Source organism: Doryrhamphus excisus, chromosome 2 (assembly GCF_030265055.1).
Source record: "Doryrhamphus excisus isolate RoL2022-K1 chromosome 2, RoL_Dexc_1.0, whole genome shotgun sequence".
NCBI lineage: Eukaryota > Metazoa > Chordata > Actinopteri > Syngnathiformes > Syngnathidae > Doryrhamphus > Doryrhamphus excisus.
This window is the reverse complement of record NC_080467.1, coordinates 5,261,161-5,281,983: the sequence shown is the minus strand read 5'-3', so window position 1 is coordinate 5,281,983 and position 20,823 is coordinate 5,261,161. Positions and strand designations below refer to the sequence as shown.

At 42.7% G+C, this 20,823-nt stretch overlaps 1 protein-coding gene across 1 annotated transcript in view; it reads right to left on the bottom strand.

Annotated features, from left to right (window-relative positions):
* Window positions 1-20,823, bottom strand: part of tet1 (tet methylcytosine dioxygenase 1) — a 40,371-nt gene that overhangs the window by 4,200 nt on the left and 15,348 nt on the right. Inside the window, exons 4-12 of the mRNA XM_058054181.1 lie at window positions 8,162-10,118; window positions 7,142-7,232; window positions 6,011-6,104; window positions 4,296-4,504; window positions 4,063-4,213; window positions 3,899-3,988; window positions 2,411-2,548; window positions 2,143-2,319; window positions 1,337-1,484 (exon numbers count right to left, since the gene is read on the bottom strand). Of these exons, the coding sequence (XP_057910164.1) occupies window positions 1,337-1,484; window positions 2,143-2,319; window positions 2,411-2,548; window positions 3,899-3,988; window positions 4,063-4,213; window positions 4,296-4,504; window positions 6,011-6,104; window positions 7,142-7,232; window positions 8,162-10,118 (3,055 nt within the window). The remainder of the gene's footprint in view (window positions 1-1,336; window positions 1,485-2,142; window positions 2,320-2,410; window positions 2,549-3,898; window positions 3,989-4,062; window positions 4,214-4,295; window positions 4,505-6,010; window positions 6,105-7,141; window positions 7,233-8,161; window positions 10,119-20,823) is intronic.

Here is a 20,823-nt window from a genome sequence, read left to right as displayed (position 1 = left end):
TGGATTTTAACATTATTAGAACTCTTGAGATATGAAATAACACCTCTTATTCACACACCTATTACCCAATATAGTAGACATAATAAGAGAAAGAAGACATATGAGATATTAATAAGAAGGGGTGCCACTCAGACGATACACAAGATTGGGTCTCCGAGACGAGATGTTAAAATTACTTTTAAGAAAAGTACAATAAAATAAATATATAAAAAATAATATTATATTATATAATAATTATTATAATAAATATATAAGGATATATTACACTTTATTTTTTAAATTATTTCAAAAGATGTTAAAATTACTTTTAAGAAAAGTACAATAAAATAAATATATAAAAAATAATATAATATTATATAATAATTATTATAATTATATATAAAATATAATAAATATATAAGGATATATTACAATTTTTTTTTTTTATTAATTTAAAATTAACTACATTTTTTCATTTCTACCACCTGCACGGCGGTCTAGTGGTTAGCACACAGACCTAACACCTAGGAGATCCGAGTTCAATTCCGCCCTCGGCCATCTCTTTGTGGAGTTTGCATGTTCTCCCCGTGCATATTTGGGTTTTCTCCGGGTACTCCGGTTTCCTCCCACATTCCAAAAACATGCTAGGTTAATTAGCGATTCCAAATTGTCCATAGGTATGAATGTGAGTGTGAATGGTTGTTTGTCTATATGTGCCCTGTGATTGGCTGGCCACCAGTCCAGGGTGTACCCCGCCTTTCGCCCGAAGACAGCTGGGATAGGCTCTATCTAGCACGCCCGCGACCCTTGTGAGTATAAGCGGTAGAAAATGAATGAACAATAAAATAAATATATAAAATATAATATTATACTATATAATAATTATTATAATTACATATAAAATATAATAAATAGATAAGGATATATTACAATCTATTTTTTAAATTAATTTAAATTAATTACAATTTTTTTCATTTCTACCACGTTACCTTGCATTGCTCCACATAAGGTTACACTCTGTGTGTATGCCCCGCCTCCACCCACCAAAATGAAAGAGACTGTATGACTGAGAAAAAGGCTCACTCCGTTCTTGCTGTTCCATGGAACAAGTAATGCACAATCTGAACTCTCTTCCTGACGATTTGGAGGCGGGAAACATGGTCGGCACATGGCCGACCGATGTATCCATTCATTTTCATTTATTGTGGGATTAATTAATTTCATTCTTATATCATTCTTATGTCATATTGGTAGTGGAAATAATATGCTCCAGAGTATGGTATTGGTATATATAGTATTGGTATTGGTATAAGGAAAGGACACACGGGATATAAAGATGAGCAGTGACTTGACTTACCACCTTTGGTTGGGGTTTCACTCTTCACTTTAGCAGGAGTACCAGGGCTCAACCCGAGCTTCTTCTCCAGTTTCTCAGCTTGGGCTTTGAGACGAGCTTCTTGCCTCATCTTGCGTGCTGATTTAACTGGCTCGGCGAGGAGACGCACCTGACACATTGAAACAAATTGTACATATTTTTTTTGCCTATAATAAGCATTTTCAAGCATAATGAAATGACCTAAATACAAATATAAGTCATTCAGAAAACACATTCAAAGACGTTGATGATATGTAGTATTTTACACCGGTCCCTAGGTGTCAGTATTGTTACTGTTATGTTCGTACAAGCACCAGACAACAGGTTGGAGTGATTTCACAACAGGCACAATAATATCCAAGATGGGCTACTACTGTAGCTGTAACCTAGCTAAGCTAAATCTCCAACATCACTTCCTGTCCCACTCCCACTCAGCTCCCCTAGCACCGGAACACATTTACAGCAACACATTGTTTATGTCTTGCATGTCTTATTATCTCTTATCTACTATATTGGGTAATAGGAGTGTAAAGGTGACTGTAGGGGTGTTATTTCATGTCTAATAGTGTTAAAAAAAACTCATTTAGGCATTTTGAAAGCTGTAAACAAGTTTCTTATGTTCTAAGTATGGAATGATTTCATACATACTGACGTCAGGTGATAACCAATTCACCAGGTATTACTTTATTCCAAATGTTGATCCAAAATTGGAGGAGAATGTCAATGTCAACCTAGCAGAAATAATCGTAACCTCCACAACAAGCTGGTATCTACTGTAAAGCGCTCACCTCTCTGGGAAAGGATGACAGAACCTGAAGGGCACCAGTTCGGATCTTGGCCCACTGTCCTTCAACTTGGCCAAACTCATCCCTGTCAGAGATCTTGTACAGCGGAAGTACGTGGAGCTGTTCATCTTCCGGTATATTCCGAACCGCACGGTTGTCCTCCTTGGTTAAAGTGCAAACCTGCAAGCCAACATGAAAAAAGGTCCAAGAGTCCTAAACAAATAGACGGACCGAGACCATGCAGGAAACACTTCTACCAGTGCTTGCTTACCACAGTGCTGCCATTGTTCATGTTGTGGTTGTCCTTGTGAGCGTGCGCACAGAAGTCCACGCAGGCTGTGACTCCTGAAAAAGGACGTCCCTCCCGCCATCCGAGCCGGCAGCAATCGCCTTTGTCCTCCTGTTCCACCTGGCACAGGTGGTCACACAGAGAAACAGTTGCTTTGTGGTCACCATGAGAGGATTTGTGTGGAAACCAAACACAACATTCATTCATTCATTTTCTACCGCTTTTTCCTCACGAGGGTCGCGGTGGGTGCTGGAGCCTCTCCCAGCTGTCTTTGGGCGAGAGGCGGGGTACACCCTGGACTGGTCGCCAGCCAATCACAGGGCACATATAGACAAACAACCATTCACACTCACATTCATACCTATGGACAATTTGGAGTCGCTAATTAACCTAGCATGTTTTTGGAATGTGGGAGGAAACCAGAGTACCCGGAGAAAACCCACGCATGCACGGGGAGAACATGCAAACTCCACACAGACATGGCCGAGGGTTGGGAAAGACAAAATAAGAAGCCAAAAAGTTACCACTTCCACACAAAATAGGAGGAGAACTCATTCATTTTCTACCGCTTATCCTCACAAGGGTCATAGGGGTTGCTGGAGCCTATCCCAGCTGTCTTCGGGCGAGAGGCGGGGTACACCCTGGACTGGTGGCCAGCCAATCACAGGGCACATATAGACAAACAACCATTCACACTCACATTCATACCTATGGACAATTTGGAGTGGCTAATTAACCTAGCATGTTTTTGGAATGTGGGAGGAAACCAGAGTACCCGGAGAAAACCCACGCATGCACGGGGAGAACATACAAACTCCACACAGAGATGGCCGAGGGTGGAATTGAACCCTAGTCTCCTCGCTGTGAGGTCTGCGACCGCCGTGCCGCCCCCAAACACAACAAAGCAGCAGAAACAAATCAGACATGTAAACACATTCATTCATTCATGGGGGGGGGGGGGGGGGGGGGGGGGGGGGGGGGGGGGGGGTTACTTAATAGTGCGTTTTTGATTAGGCTTTGATAGGCTCCAGCACCCCCCGGTGACCCTCGTGAGGAAAAGCGGTAGAAAATGAATGAATGAATGATTTGGTTCTTTATTTTCGCCAGTAGGACATGTTTGGACAATTGTACAACATTCATTCATTCATTTTCTACCGCTTTTCCTCATGAGGGTCACGGGGGTGCTGGAGCCTATCCCAGCTGTCTTCGTGCGAGAGGCGGGGTACAATTGTACAACAGTAGAGTGTAAATTTGTGCTTTTTGGCTTGCCAGTTACAGTTTGATGTGGCCATATTTGATGCCCCCATATTAAATGTACAATAACCTGTACATTATTTTTAGACCACAAACATCGTGAATGTTCTTTTACTCGCCCGTGCGTCTAAGAAATGAAGCAAGATAAATAGTTCAAGCTCAGAAAGAACATTTTTTTTGTGTGGAAATGGCCTAAATGTTGGCTAAGTGTCATACCTGGTTCTGGAAGGCTTCAGGAGCCAGGCTCTGATAGAGTGGTGCCAGGTCAGTGGCGAGACCCTGAAGGTTTTTCTCGATCTTCTCCTCCTAAAAAAATCAATGAAGATTATTGGAACAGCGGTACTCATCAATGGTGCAAGGTTGAGAAGAACCATTCCCACCTCTTCCCGGTAGTCTCCCAGGAGACGGAACTTGCGTGGCACTTTGCTGCGGGCGAACTTACAGCCGTTAAAGTACATACTCCACGAGCAGCCGAAAGAAAACGAAGCCCCGCAGGTATCCGGGTCCAACCCCTGACACGCACACGTGCGACTGTTGAGGACGATGACGAGGTGAGCGGGGCTGACTGGAAAAAGGTCATGTGACTGAAAGGCAGAAAAGATGGAGCACTCACTCTTCGTTGAGGGCGCAGCGTCTGCTGGTGGGGGAGCCGTACTTAAAGAGGGTCTCTGTGAGCTCCTGGTAGAGGTGGTCTGCCACCGGCCGGGGGATTCCCTCCCAGGCGAGGATGAGGATGACCAACACGGCAGTGTCACAGTGGTGCCCCGGCCTTTGCCGGACTAAACACAGAAGCTTCTCTTCCTCGCTGCCACGTCGGATCACCTGTTCAATGAGTGAATATGAGTGAATATGTTCATGGGACGAAGCATCAAAAGCTACTGGGGGCTCAACATCATTTTAAGCATGCGCAACTTCCTTCCTGCGGGCATTTTCGTCACATAGCAACACAGAAAGGAACGCTACGTTAACTTTCCAAAATCAAATCCAAAAACACAGCAGCAGTGGTGCAGCTCCAACATGTAGCATTACCTTTGGTGGTGAAGCTAGTCGCCAGCCGATGTGGTGTGGCCAGGTGTTAATAACAAAAATACTAATTATTATTGTTATTGTTATTATTATTATTATTATTATTATTATTATTATTATTATTATTATTATTATTATTATTATTATTATTATTATTATTATTATTATATGAGCGAATTCAAGAAACAATACAAGCAGTTGATGTTTGCTAAATACAAGGATAAAGAGTCTTTAAAAAAAAATTAAAATATATTTTTTAATTAATAAAAATTATTAAAAATTAAAAAAAAATAATAAAATAAATTAAGAAATAAAATAAAATTGCTAAATACAAGGATGAAGAGTCTTGAACCAGTCATGATGTGCTATATATATCACTATATTGACACTTACTATGGTACCCATTATGTCATTGGATGGTCATATCACCTCCTACTTTGGTACATGAAAAAAAAAAAATAGAAATTTAAATAGAAATAAAAATAAGATAAAAAATAGAAATATAAATTTTATAAAATAAAGTTTAAACAAATTATATATATATATATATATATGTATATGTATATGTATATGTATATGTATATGTATATGTATATGTATATGTATATGTATATGTATATGTATATGTATATATATATATATATATATGTACTTATACTTACTTATGTACTTATGTACTTATACTTCGTACTTAAAACGTACGTAAAAAAAATTGAACAAAAAAGCTTTAACTATATTAAGAAAGCAGGAAGTGAACAAATGTAACAGTTACTGATTGTAAAAGTACCAGATGGAGGGGTAGAATTTAATAAGCTTTGCTTCTTCCTACTCCTTTTGGACATGTGGAACTGTGAACTGATTATGTGATGCAATCAATTGTAATCTGATGCATGTTCAAATGAAATAAAACCATTACCATGACCATTATTATAAGTAATAATAATACTTAATAATACTAATAACAATGTGGTTGTAGCTTGGTTCATAAGCAGGTCACATTGTGTACATGGAGAGCTGTCAGAAGGCTTTATAGGTGGAATAGGTGTGTCCCATACGTGCATTCTTCACTGCCTTTTATCTGTTTTTATATCTTTAGAAACCTGTGTTCGTGACTCACATAAGGATTGTGGATTAAGGATTTTCCTCCTAAACACTTTAGGGAAGGGACACATGCAATACAAATCTGAAGAAAAGAAATAGAGAAGAGATACCAAGAGCTTTTTCTTGCTCTGGATTGGTGTTCATCTTATGGACTATATGCATATGCATATGTATTTGTTTACGTGTAGATTATTTCCATACCCATTTGGCTATGGGACATCCCTGGGAGCTCTTTCCTTCTTTTCCAGTGTAAACTACAACTTCCAACCTCACTGCATTTCCTTTGGCGCCGTATCTGTGACACAAAAGAATACACAAGACATTATATGTACTGTATACACACACAAACACACACACTTATAGGACATTACATTAGGTACGCTTGCACGATTCACTGACAATAAGTATAATAATATAGACATAATTGTATCAAAATCGAATCAAAAATGAATCGTAGATTAATCGATGCATGGAAAAACTATTTTCAAGATTAATCGATTACAAAAATAATCGTTAAAGGTCAAATAATGGTTAAAAGTAGATCTCAGGGTAAAGAAGTGTGAGCACCCCTGCTCTAAATCCTAAGGGCTGCATTAAAAATGTGATGATGATTATATATACTGTGTCCACACACACACACACACACACACACACACACACACACACACACACACACACACTTATAGGACATTACATTAGGTACGCTTACACTATTCTCTATTCAGCTGACATTAAGTATAATAATATAGACATAATTGAAATCGGATATAAAAATGAATCGGTAGATTAATCGATGCATGGAAAACTATTTTCAAGATTAATCGATTACAAAAATAATCGTTAAAGGTCAAATAATGGTTAAAAGTAGATCTGTGTGAGCACCCCTGCACTAAATCCTAAGGGCTGCATTAAAAATGTGATGATAAAAATATGAATATTCATCATGGTGCAGTGCACTGATGAGTATTGTTATGTAGTCATTGTAGCATATGCATTACATATTGCATTCGACATACTGTACAAAAATAATAAACACTATATCTTCTTCGTTGCCCTTTGCTGTCATCTTAATTCCATCATGTTTTTCCTGTCCTAACGTGTGTGTGTGTGTTGTGTGTGTGTGTGTGCAGCGGAGGCGGCAGGTGCTCGGCGGTGCTTCCTTTTAATAACACTCCTTGCCAGTGACCCTGCCGCATTCCACCAAGCCTGTGCTCGACAAGCAGATGCTCGGCATGTTTGGTGCTGAACACGCCCTCACGGATCTACTATACAAATAACAACAATAGTGGACATAGTAGTAGTAGTAGTAGTAGTACATGGGAGGTACTCGACCTGTTTTCCATCAGTTCCCTCACAGCAGCAACGCTGGGTCCTGCTCCTAGGTGAGTATAGTAAGGCCCTTCCTCCTTTTCAACGATTTGGTCTGCAGGAAAAAACATTCATTGTAATATGACATCATTGTGGATTTATTCAAGGCTGAAGGATACAGCATTTCCATACATTCCGGATCAATGTGGAGTGTGAGTGTGAATGGTTGTTTGTCTATATGTGCCCTGTGATTGGCTGGCCACCAGTCCAGGGTGTACTCCGCCTCTCGTCCCGAAGACAGCTGTGATAGGCTCCAGCACCCCCGTGAGGCTAAGCGGTAGTAAATGAATGAATAATAATAATACTAAATTTGGCTGCCCGGCGGTCGAGTGGTTAACGTGAGTTCAATCCCACCCTCGGCGATCTCTGTGTGGAGTTTGCATGTTCTCCCCGTGCATGCGTGGGTTTTCTCCGGGTACTCCGGTTTCCTCCCACGTTCCAAAAACATGCTAGGTTAATTAGCCACTCCAAATTGTCCATAGGTATGAATGTGAGTGTGAATGGTTGTTTGTCTATATGTGCCCTGTGATTGGCTGGCCACCAGTCCAGGGTGTACCCCGCCTCTCGCCCCGAAGACAGCTGTGATAGGCTCCAGCAACCCCCGCGACCCTCGTGAGGATAAGCGGTAGAAAATGAATGAGTTCTCCTCTTATTTTGTGTGGAAGTGGTAACTTTTTGGCTTCTTATTTTGTCTTTCCCCACCCTCTGCCATCTCTGTGTGGAGTTAACATGTTCTCCCTGTGCATGCGTGGGTTTTCTCCGGGTACTCCGGTTTCCTCCCACATTCCAAAAACATGCTAGGTTAATTAGCCACTCCAAATTGTCCATAGGTATGAATGTGAGTGTGAATGGTTGTTTGTCTATATGTGCCCTGTGATTGGCTGTCTTCGCCCCGAAGACAGCTGTGATAGGCTCCAGCACCCCCGCGACCCATGTGAGGATAAGTGAATGAATGAATGAATATTGTTGGAAGCATCAACTCACCCACGCACTGACAGCCAGGAAGATCAGACAGTTTTTTGGAGGGTGTGTTGAGCAGGTTCTTGGTCGGGGTGTCCAAAAACGTCATGGGCGACTCCAGAAAGCTGTTGACGCTGTTCTTAGATGGAGTGGACTCCGCAGAGTGGCCCGCGTCTCCTCCGTCAGTAGACGTAGACAAGACGGTGACGGGTCCCGACCTCTCCAGCTTGTAGTAGCTTTGCTGGCTCGGTGGAGGAGATTGCCGAGCCCCCGAAAGGCCGTTAGCCAGACCGGGGTAGGCGCTAGGGCTGAGGTGAGAGGGATCGGAATCAGCACCGGGCTGAGCTACCTGAGTTAACAAATGCCTTTCGGACCCCTGTCCTGGTCCTCCTGCTGCAGGATTGTATTGGTGAAGATAAGACAGTAGCGGGTTCTCCAGGATTTGGTTGGTCCTTGCGAGATGACTGCAGTGGAGGGTCTGGGTGAGTTGCCTCGCTTCCTGTTGAGCTTCAGCCATGTACCTCTTCAGGTCAATTTGAGCCTGGGGCAGGAACAGGTTCCTCCGATGGGGAAGACCTGACTTCCCAGGCAGGGGGGTCTTCTTCGCTCTGCTTCTGTGTGATGCATCTCCATTGGCGATGCCTTTTGAAAGCGGGGTCCGGCGGTTGACTCCGTCATGTGGTCCCTCGTTTATCTTTTTCTTCCTGGGTTTTGAAGGAGTTGTTCTCGTCTTCTTTACTGGCGTCTTCTTCTGACTGTAGTTATATTTGATAGCCGACACGGGGGTCCCTCTCAGATGATTGCTCTCTGAGAGCTGTCTGGACTGGATGATGAAGGCTAAGTCCGCTAGTTGAGCCGCTACTTCCTCCTCGTCTCGGTTCCTCCTCACTTTTGGTCTCTCCCAGAATTGTTGCTCATGATCTTCACCGGGAACGACACTGTTGTATTCGGACTTGATGACTATGTGACTATGGGAGCCATAGGATCTTCTGCAGGGTTCTCCATCACCGTCCGAGGTTGAACCCTGGCAACGCTTGATGACGTTCCCCTGTCTGGCCACAGGGGGGTGTATTACCGACGCCTGGTGAATAGGCGAGCTGATCACCGACACTTTGTTGTAGGGTTTGGGTTCTTGCGTGCTTGCGGTAGGTTCCCACTTCCTTTCAGCTTTAATGAACATCGGTGTGCGTTGAGGTATAGCTGCCAGCTGAGTTAAGGCCTCGATGGCGATAGCCTGGTCAAAACTGAGGTTCCTCTTCTCTGCCAGAGATTGAACGCTGGGTAACAAGTCATTTGACGCAGGTTCGCTCTTGATCGTGTGTGGAGTCTTCAGCAAATCACTCCGAAAATCCTCGGAGTTCTTCTTGATTAAGTGCAGATCCGGCGGTTCCGTTTTGATACATCGAAGAGCAGAAGAAGAACGTGAGCTGAAAAGTTTCTCCTCTAGTCCTCGCCTCTGCGTGACGGAGAGACACACCACCGCCGCCAACGTGGAGAGAGGGTCTTCGCAGACCTCATCCACCTCAGTGCTTGGTTCCTCATCACGCATCCACGGATCTTCTAGTTTGATTCTCTTCACCGTGTCATGCGTTGGAGTCTTGGGTCCATTCTCAGACGGCATCGCTGCGATGATGCTCCGTTGAGGCTGTGAGGCCATCACGGCCCCCGCAGACGCGGGGTCCGCCACATTAGCACCGTTGTGGTTTCTCTGGTTCTCCGTGGAACCGTTGTGGAAGTTCACAGAAGCGCGTACATGTTGTTGAAGTGCGATGCTGTTCAGCTGCAAGCCGAGCTCTCGTTGAATAAGTGCAGGCCCTCCGCCGGGATCCGACGGCGAGTTGTGGCGAAGCGAGTTGGCGACGAGGGGAGTTTTTGTATCTTGTATGCGGCCTTCCTCCTCCTCATCCTCCTCTGCTGCAATGTGGGTGTCATCCATCGGTGCCGTCCCCTTGCCATTGAATGACTGACTTTCTGGAACCACCTAAGACACAGAAAAAAAAAAAAAAAAAAAAGATGACTCAACGTGGTGTGTTGGTGAGTGTGATTCAGCAACAGACCGCCTCTCAGCGTGGCGAGGCATCTGCTGCCTCCTCGAACAAGACTGTGCGGAATATCGGGGCATGTGCCAGTGATACAACAACGATAGAACGCTGTAATAGCGCACCTTCAAGGCTGTGACCGGAGCTCGTTGGCGGCAGACAGAAACACACAACAAGAAAACATTCCGACTTTTGTGAGGGCTTCTACTGCGTCGTCACTAGCGGGTTCACTGCTGACATCGCATTCAGAGTTTAGTTAGCACAGAAATTGAATCCACGTATTTGTTCTTTGTTCTTAAAGGTGACATTATTAGACGCATTCAATGAGGCACATTCAAAAGGAACATGTGTTGTCTTGCTGGAAATGACATAATAACAATCTTTGAATGGGGACTGCAACGGGCTGCATGGTGGTCTAGTGGTTAGCGCGCAGACCTCACAGCTAGGAGACCAGGGTTCAATCCCACCCTCGGCCATCTCTGTGTGGAGTTTGCATGTTCTCCGGGTACTCCGGTTTCCTCCCACATTCCAAAAACATGCTAGCTTAATCCAAATTGTCCATAGGTATGAATGTGAGTGTGAATGGTTGTTTGTCTATATGTGCCCTGTGATTGGCTGGCCACCAGTCCAGGGTGTATCCCGCCCCTCGCCCACAGACAGCTGGGATAGGCTCCAGCACTCCCGCACCCTCGTGAGAATAAGCGGTAGAAAATGAATGAGTTCTCCTCCTATTTTGTGTGGAAGTGGTAACTTTTTGGCTTCTTATTTTGTCTTTCCCCACCCTCTGCCATCTCTGTGTGGAGTTTGCATGTTCTCCCCCTGCATGCGTGGGTTTTCTCCAGGTACTCTGGTTTCCTCCCACATTCCAAAAACATGCTAGGTTAATTGGCCACTCCAAATTGTCCATAGGTATGAATGTGAGTGTGAATGGTTGTTTGTCTATATGTGCCCTGTGACTGGCTGGCCACCAGTCCAGGGTGTACCCCGCCTCTCGCCCAAAGACAGCTGGGATAGGCTCCATGAATGAATGAATGGGGAAACATTTTTCTCAAAACAGTCACTGAAAACCGAAAGTCCGAGTCAGGTCCCGAGTCACTGATGCCAGCGTCCAAGTCCAGTTGGGAGTCTTTGGTAATATTGTCGAGCCCAAAGTCATAAAACATTTTACTTGAGTCACCTGACTCGAGTCCACACCTCTGGAGGACGCCACCCTGTGTATGTATGAAGGATGGTAATGGTTTTATTTCATTTGAACATGCATCAGATTACTATTGAATGCATCACATAATCAGTTCACAGTTCCACATGTCCAAAAGGAGTAGGAAGAAGCAAAGCTTATTAAAATCCTGGTACTATTACAATCAGTAACTGTTACATTTGTTCACTTCCTGCTTTCCTAATATAATTTCGTTTAAATTTAATTCAATAATTTAATTTAAATTTAATATATATATTTTTTTGATAATTTTTTATTAATTTGTTTTTAGTTTTTTTTAATTTTTTAAAATTTTTGTCACGTACCGAAGTACGAGGTGATACGACCATCCAATGACATAATGGGTACCATAGTAAGTGTCAATATAGTGATATATATAGCACATCATGACTGGTTCAAGACTCTATTATTTAAAAAAAGTAGGCTTTGCTACACATCTTAAAAAGAAGCTCCATCACTGTCAGTCAGCTACAGACGTGGGCTCTGTGAGTTTGATCATGTCGATCATCTGCAGCGAAGAAGCTAACCTAGCATGATGTTATAATGTGACTCTTAGCTAAGTTAGCATGGTAAAAGCTATGCTAGTGTCCACTCCGAGTCAGCACGAGCTAGTAACTGTTTAAATGGCAGAAACGCCCATCAAGCTCTAATCAGTGTTGACCAGACTCATCAAGAACAAGCATCAGCTTCACCAGACACCAAAGAACCAACTGAACAGTGAAGAAAAAACTCGTTCTTGTGCCTCACTGCACACTACTTCCCTATCTTGGCTTGGCTTGCAAAGAAAGAAGGCTGAGAGACATCCTGGACAACAATAGGTCTTGCGTTTAAAGAGAGGAAGAGGTCGTTGAAGGGAAAAGAATGACTTCCCATGTGATTGTGGCTGAGAAAAAGCGCAAACTTTTGTCATTTTTTTTCCTGTCTCTTGAGGAAAAAGGCATGAAAAGCAGGACGTGGGAGAGGACCCAAGCTGAGAGAGTTTATTTCAAGTTTGGATTATTGTACGATATTGTGTGTCCACCGCCGTGACCTCCGGTGACACGAGCAAACCTGTGATTGTAGAAAAAGTAACTTATACAGGAACCTCGCTTTTTGTATGCCCCGGTTTTCCTAGGACTCCATTTTATTGCCACAAATACAATATGTCCCGTATTTTGCTCGTTTTTCTGCAAACTGGATGGTGAGTCTAAAGTTTGGACACTATGGATAGATTCTGGCCAGTGAATCCTTTAATTATCTTTGTTATGTGTGGTTTATTTGTTCATAGAGCACACACAGAATGATGACCAACTCCGTATCTGTGTCCTTCGTTCCTCCTTTTAAGAGACCAGGGTTCAATTCCACCCTTGGTCATCTCTGTGTGGAGTTTGCATGTTCTCCCCGTGCATGCGTGGGTTTTCTCCGGGTACTCCGGTTTCCTCCCACATTCCAAAAACATGCTAGGTTAATTAGCGACTCCAAATTGTCCATAGGTATGAATGTGAGTGTGAATGGTTGTTTGTCTATATGTGCCCTGTGATTGGCTGGCCACCAGTCCAGGCTGTACCCCGTCTCTCGCCCAAAGACAGCTGGGATAGGCATACCCTTAATCATAGTGAGGATAAGGATTACATTTGATCACTTCCTGCTTTCCTAATATAGTTTAAGTGTTTTTTTGTTTATATTTTTTTTATTTTTTTGTCACGTACCGAAGTACGATGTGATATGGGTGAGGCATATAACATTATATGTAAATGGTTAGCGATATGGTCCATTATGTTATACCAAAACCAATATTCATTCATTCATTTTCTACCGCTTATCCTCACAAGGGTCGGGGGGGAGGCTTTGCTGGAGCCTATTCCAGTTGTCTTCGGGCGAGAGGCAGGCTGGACTGGTGGCCAGCCAATCACAGGGCACATATAGACAAACAACCATTCACACTCACATTCATACCTATGGACAATTTGGAGTGGCTAATTAACCTAGCATGTTTTTGGAATGTGGGAGGAAACCGGAGTACCCGGAGAAAACCCACGCATGCACAGGGAGAACATGCAGACTCCACACAAAGATGGACGAGGGTGAGATTGAACGAGATTGAACTCAGGTCTCCTAGTTGTGAGGTCTGCGCGCTAACCACTTGATCACCGTGCAGCCCGCCAAAAATTTCAAAATTCCACAATTTGCACAAAATGACAAAAATGCATTTTTAAAGTTGTTTGTTGCGAGTGGCAATATGTCCCATTTTTTGGCCGGTCCTTGAAAGCACCATTTAGCGTTCTCCCACACTCCAAAGATACACTATTATAATGTATTCTTCCTCTTTTTCTGTCACCTGATATTTGTTCCCAAATGTTGATACTAAGTTGGAATACATAAAGGTAGGATTGGATGACCTTACTGAGTATTAATGTGTGTATTTATTTGAGAAACAGCATTGAATTCAAGAAGAAATTTGTAGCCAAGTCGGACGGTAGCGTCTGTTGTGTGTGTAAAGACGACTGTACCCGCTCGTTGTAGCATGAAAATAAGACGTTGAACAGAGTAGTAGTAGGTTCCAATAATAACGTTGTTAGCGGTTGTCTTGCCTTGAGGTGTTTCAGTAAATGTTTTCCTTTCTTCTTTACCTTGCATGGACCCAGAAGGAAGAAGCCATTACATTTTAGTAGCGAATCCGGATCTGCAAACCATTACATTTTGTTATCATTGTGGAAATTGTAGTTCCACACAGTAGATGACGGTAAACGTCTCTTTGTTTTCTTTGGCAAGCAGTTTGTACTGCGCATGAAGGCCACCTACAGCTACGGTACACACTTGAGCTGTTTGACAAATGAGGCTAAATCCATTGCAATAATCCGTAGGAAAACAGTGCGGCTGGAATTGGTAATACCGGACAAAATGATGAATATTGCTGGGGCCGCTTTATCACCCAATGTTTCCGCTGATGTGATCCTTCTATAATCCATCACACGCCATGCTGAATTCCCTGAGAAACACTACACTCTACACCAGGGGTCTCAAACTCAATTTACCTGGGGGCCACTGGAGCTAGGGTCTGGGCGAGGCTGGGCCGCATCAGGTTTTCCAAAAAAACAAAAAAAATGCATTTATTAAAAACCGAAAAATGAAAAAACTTTGCTTTGGTTCCGATTTTCTACAAGAAAAGCTCTGATAAAACATTCCACTGTTCTCAAATATCTTCATTTTTATTTTTCTACAAAAATAAGATAATAAGAATAAAGAAAATCAATCAATCAGTAATAAATAAATATAATAATAATAATAAAACGGCAAATAATTAAAACTTAAGAAACCACATATAGTTGGTGGGTAGACAAATTATTTTTTTCAGATTAAAATGAACAAAGCATTATTAGAGCCCTGTAGACATGACAAAACACGACTATATTCACATTTATACTCTTTTTATTTACAACATATTGCGCAACTGCAGGGTCTTGAGACACATGCTAACTCGCAAACTAGAGCGCTAGCGACCTAAACGGTAGCCTTCAAGTTATTGCCTTTAAACTTAAAAAGCCAAAAACTAACCACTTCCACACGGATAGGGAGGATAACTATTAACTATTAAATCCAGAGTCCCTGAAAAACCTACATGAGTGCGGATCAGAGGCGAAAGCGTATAGAAAATATTCATTCATTCATTCATTCATTTTCGACCGCTTTTCCTCAATAGGGTCGCAGGGGGAGGCTGGAGCCTATCCCAGCTGACTCCGGGCGAGAAGCACCCTGGACTGGTCACAGCGCCACGAGCATGCTCTGCTAAACTAAGCTAACCCAGCTAGCTTCCATTGAGTGTTCCGCTAGGGAAATACTTCCCCACAGGAAACCTTCCTTCTCCTCGTGTTAACAGCACTTCACTCACATCATGTCAATTTCCGACAGATTCCGTGTTTCACAGTAAATTATGCTTTTATGGCCAATTCCGCGATTCCGAGAAATCCAGAGTGTGGATCAGAGGCGAAAGCGTGTAGAAAATAGTAATTCATTAATTTTCTTCAATTACCACTTCCACACAAAATAGGAGGAGAACTCATTCATTTTCTACCGCTTATCCTCACGAGGGTCGCGGGGGTTGCTGGAGCCTATCCCAGCTGTCTTCGGGCGAGACGCAGGGTACATCCTGGACTGGTCACAGCGCCACAAGCATGCTCTGCTAAACTAAGCTAACCCAGCTAGCTTCCAATCACACTCGGGTGGGGTGGTTAGTATTTATTGAGTGTTCCGCTAGGGAAATACTTCCCCACAGGAAAACCTTCCTTCTCCTCATTTTAACAGCACTTCACTCACATCATGTCAATTTCCGACAGATTCCGCGTTTCACTGTAAATTATGCTTTTATGGCCAATTCCTGGCGACTCCAAATTGTCCATAGGTATGAATGTGAGTGTGAATGGTTGTTTGTCTATATGTGCCCTGTGATTGGCTGGCCACCAGTCCAGGGTGTACCCCGCCTCTTGCCCGAAGACAGCTGGGATAGGCTCCAGCACCCCCGCCACCCTCGTGAAGAAAAATGAAGGAATGAAAGAATGGCCAATTCCGCAATTCAGAGAAATCCCTAAAAGAGTCCCTAAAAAACCTACATGAGTGCGGATCAGAGGCGAAAGTGTATAGAAAATATGTGTTTTTTAAAAAAATCTGCATATTTATGCTAATTACATTGGTCTCTGGAGAGATCAGGCTTTGTGAGTCTTTGTGTCTGCCTGAGGTCGACTACAGCCCCTCGCAACGCTCGTGACGCGTGTACTGTTTTAAATTCAAACATCCACTCCTTTTCAGGCCTCACATGCATACATGTACTACTACTACTACTACTACTACTACTACTACTACTATTGTGCTTCTAAGGACTGACAAAAGACTCACTGGAGCAGCTCAGACGCCCAAACAAGCGCTTGGAGACCAAAACCCTTGGCAACAGATGCTCGTACCCTCAAACAAACCTCTCCGGGGAGTCGCGGAGTTTCCCCCGGCACAGATTCACAAACACATCTTAAGTTGCACATGAACGGCGCACCACAGCTTGTAAAACCTTGCAGACAGACACCATGCCCTCTTCCTCCTGGCTCGGAGTGAAAGTAGTAGCGGTTTTGTGTGTGTGTGTGTGTGTGTGTGAGTGCTTCGCTGCTGCGCACGTGAGAATTTCCTTCATTCACTCGAGCGCGTTTCCTGCCTTGCACAGCAGAAAAACACGCAACATGTGGAGAAATATGAGCGTTGCAAAGTTAGCATTGGGCGCTGTTAGCGTTACAAAGCACGCTGCGTCGTTGCTTAAACAGCAGGTGTACAAGTACTGCTCTTGAAAACACCGCAAGGGGCGACAAGAGGGGGGCTCAAAATACTATCGAAAGATGTGCCGACAAAGCACACCTTGTTGCCGAATTTGTCTTGACGCCCTTTAAACCCACCTGGAGAAGACAAGGCAAAACACAGAAGGTCCAAAATCAGAAGAATCCCAAATATAAAACCAAATCCAAAGGTGGTGGAGGGATAAGCTCCACTCCAATGCAAGACTACAGCTAGTCTGTGACACACTCAAGCCGCTTTTTTTTTTTCTTGTCTGTCCCGGGGAGGAAGCCCCTCCACCCCTCCCAAAAAAAAAAAAAAAAAGAAAGGTATTGGTGGCCATCTTGCTTTTCTGCCTCAAAAGAAAGGCTACAGTAGCTGAGCACAAGGCGAGCTCACGGGTGTCATGAATGACTAGGGTGCTTGTGGTCGACCGTAGCAAACATTGCTACAGCTAAAGGGCACGCACACACATATACACACAATGTACACACACACACATATACATAAACATATGAGATGCCTTTGGCAAGGGCAGACAAGGGGCTCGTCAGCCAATGGCGTGAGGACCTTACGGCTTGTAAATTATCTTCCATGCCTAGACTCTCCCAAACAAAGGATCCCCTATGTGGGCTTTTTTACTCCAGCACCACACGCAGGGATCGGAGGCAAGATGCGGACTGGAGACTGCACACATGCTGGATCTGGCTGGAAGGGAAAACAACTCTGTGACTCAATGGTGATTAACCCCTTAGGCACCACGCGGTGAGCACAGGGAGCAGCTGGAACATTTGTACTGATGATCCGGCTTTATTTAATGAATCATTTTTATGGAATGAGGAATCTCGGAATGCTCTCAAGTCCTGTTTATATGCCAGCAGAATACACTAACTATTTATTTATTTACCTAAACCGCAAAGAGGACAGGGCAGTAACAAAATGTAAAAACTCATTACAAATTAATTTGCTAACTTTAGTAATGATTTGGAGTGCATGAGAAAGTGGAAAGGAAAACATAACACTTTAACAAGTACAGTCAATCCTCAAATTTCTACACTTTTGCCTGGATTTTTGTACAGTATTGAAACATAACCAACTGTTTGTGCGGTGGCTGTATTGTCCACTTTTCTTATTGAGTGTGACTCCTGAATTACCCGCCATGGCAACAATTTGGTAACAAATGCAATAAACACTATTAAATACAACCTTTTCAGGATGTAGGGGAAGTACGGATCAACAATAAGTTCCGTACATATGCCAATTCAAAGGATTTAAAAGTGTAATTATTCTCTATAAAATGTATTTTGGCTTAATGTGTTTGGGTTTCTGGAATTTTCTACCGCTTATCCTCACGAGGGTCGCGGGGGGTGCTGGAGCCTATCCCTGCCGTCTTTAGGCGAGAGGGGGGGTACAGCCAATCACAGGGCACATATAGACAAACAACCATTCACACTCACATTCATACCTATGGACAATTTGGAGTGGCTAATTAACCTAGCATGTTTTTGGAATGTGGGAGGAAACCGGAGTACCCGGAGAAAACCCACGCATGCACAGGGAGAACATGCAAACTCCACACAGAGATGGCCAAGGGTGGAACTGAACTCGGGTCTCCTAGCTATGAGGTCTGTGTGCTAACCACTCGACCGCCGTGCAGCTTTTATTTTATTTTATTCTTTGATTTGTTTGCTCCAATCAATTGATTATCATTCGTTTCTACTGCTTATCCTCACAAGGGTCGCGGGGGTGCTGGAGCCTATCCCAGCCGTCTTCGGGCGAGAGACGGGGTACACCCTGGACTGGTGGCCAGCCAATCACAGGGCACATATAGACAAACAACCATTCACACTCACATTCATACCTATGGACAATTTGGAGTGGCCAATTAAGCTAGCATGTTTTTGGAATGTGGGAGGAAACCGGAGTACCCGGAGAAAACCCACGCATGCACGGGGAAAACATGCAAACTCCACAAAGTGGAATTGAACCCTGGTCTGCACACTAACCACTCGACCGCCGTGCAGCTGGTTTCTGTAACATATTAATTGGATTTATATTATTTCCTATGGGATAAGCTGCCTTGGTTCCACAGAATAACGGCATGAACGGAGTGAGACATCGTGACACCTGTCATACAGTCTCTTTGTCTCGGTGGGTGGAGGCGAGGCCGCGAGCATACACACAGCGTGAGAAGAGGCATAACATAGTAGATATTATATTAACGGACTGCCATATATTGTTACAAATATTTATTTTCTTTTCCATTGTACTTGTTAAAAGTAAATGACCCAGTCTGGTGTATCATGCCCTACTGTACTATTATACTGTACGGTATATACATATATGTGGGCTTTTACTACAACAACTACACAACATGAGAGAGTGTGTGGTGGAGTTCAAATGCTCTCACATGACACTGGCCTCTTTTGGGAAAGCACTTCCCCTGACTTCAGACATGTGATCTATGACACAGCAATAAAGTATGATCGGGTGTCCCGTCCGTCTCAGCATGCAAGATCTTTGTGACATCACTCATGGAAAAACACAACCTGCTTGAAGAAGAGTTTGAGGAACCAAACAGAAAGATAAAAAGTTTCAAAGCAGCCACACGGTGGAGAGACGTCAGGGTCACACCAGGACAACGTGAGAGGAGTTGGGAGCGTGTGGACGTGTTTGAGGCCACCTCAGCTGAGAGGAAAACAATGTGCAACACACATTGAGGAAATCATTGCTTTGTGTTTCCACTAACCTAACCTAACGTGCATGTTGATGGAATGCGGGAAGAAACCAAAGTACACCGGGAAAACCCACACACGCACGGGGAGAACATGCAAACTCCACACGGAGATGTCCAAGCGGAGATTCCAACCCAGGTCTTTCCAATCTCCTGACTGTGTGGCCTAGATGCTAACCACTCATCCACCATGCAGCCATGGTTAAAGTGGAGGGGCTTAAACATTATACATTCAAAAACTTTGTATTGTATTGTATTGTAATAAAATAATATTTACTGTAGTATAATTATTAATTTCTATGTATTTTAATGTTTTTGAGTTTGCAATTTGGATTAAATGTTTTATGACTGTTGCCCTATTCTAATTTTCATTTCATGAAGGAATGGTGCATTGAGGCAATTATTTAATAATAATTGAATTTTCCTAAATTTTTACTCACAAACATTAAGACTTTATAACCAGTATCATAAATAAACAAATCTTATTTTGAGCTGACACAAATAAACAAAAACATGTTTGTGTCAGTGTGAGAGGTCTCATTCGCTCACATTTTGTATTTGCTGAATGATTGGGGGCGAGTTTAAGAGCTAACATGCTAATAATAAAGAAAAATAGTCATACAAAAATATGCTTACAGACTAAATTTTTTAAACTAATGACCCAAAGTTGTGAAATTGATATCCTTTTACATAAAATTTGATGTAATTATCGTTATAATTGCACATCGAATCGTTTACCACAAGATTCCCCCTACTTATTAAAAATAAAACTTATTTCCATCTGCGATTAAATGCGATTAATTGTGAGTTAACTATGAACAGATGTGATTAATCACAATCAAATATTTCAATCGTTTGACTGCCTTATAAGTAAATCAACTTGCCGAATTGTTTACCACAAGAAGATTCCCCCTACTTATTAAAAATAAACAAAAACATGTTTGTGCCAGTGTGAGAGGTCTCACTCGCTCACATTTTGTATTTGCTGAATGTTTGGAGCCGAGTTTAAGAGCTAATATGCTAACAATAAAGAAAAATAGTGATACAAAAATATGCTTACTGACTGTATTTTTTAAACCAATGACCCAAAGTTCTGAAATTTATATCCTTTGACATAAAATTTGCTGAATGTTTGGGGGCGAGTTTAAGAGCTAATATGCTAATAATAAAGAAAATTAGTGATACACAAATGGCCCAAAGTTCTGAAATTGATATACTTTTACATAAAATTTGATGTAATTGTCGTTGTAATTGCACATCGAATCGTTTACCACAAGATTCCCCCTACTTATTAAAAATAAAACTTATTTCCATCTATGATTAAATGTGATTAATTGTGAGTTAACTATGAACAGATGTGATTAATCACAATCAAATATTTCAATCGTTTGACTGCCTTATAAGTAAA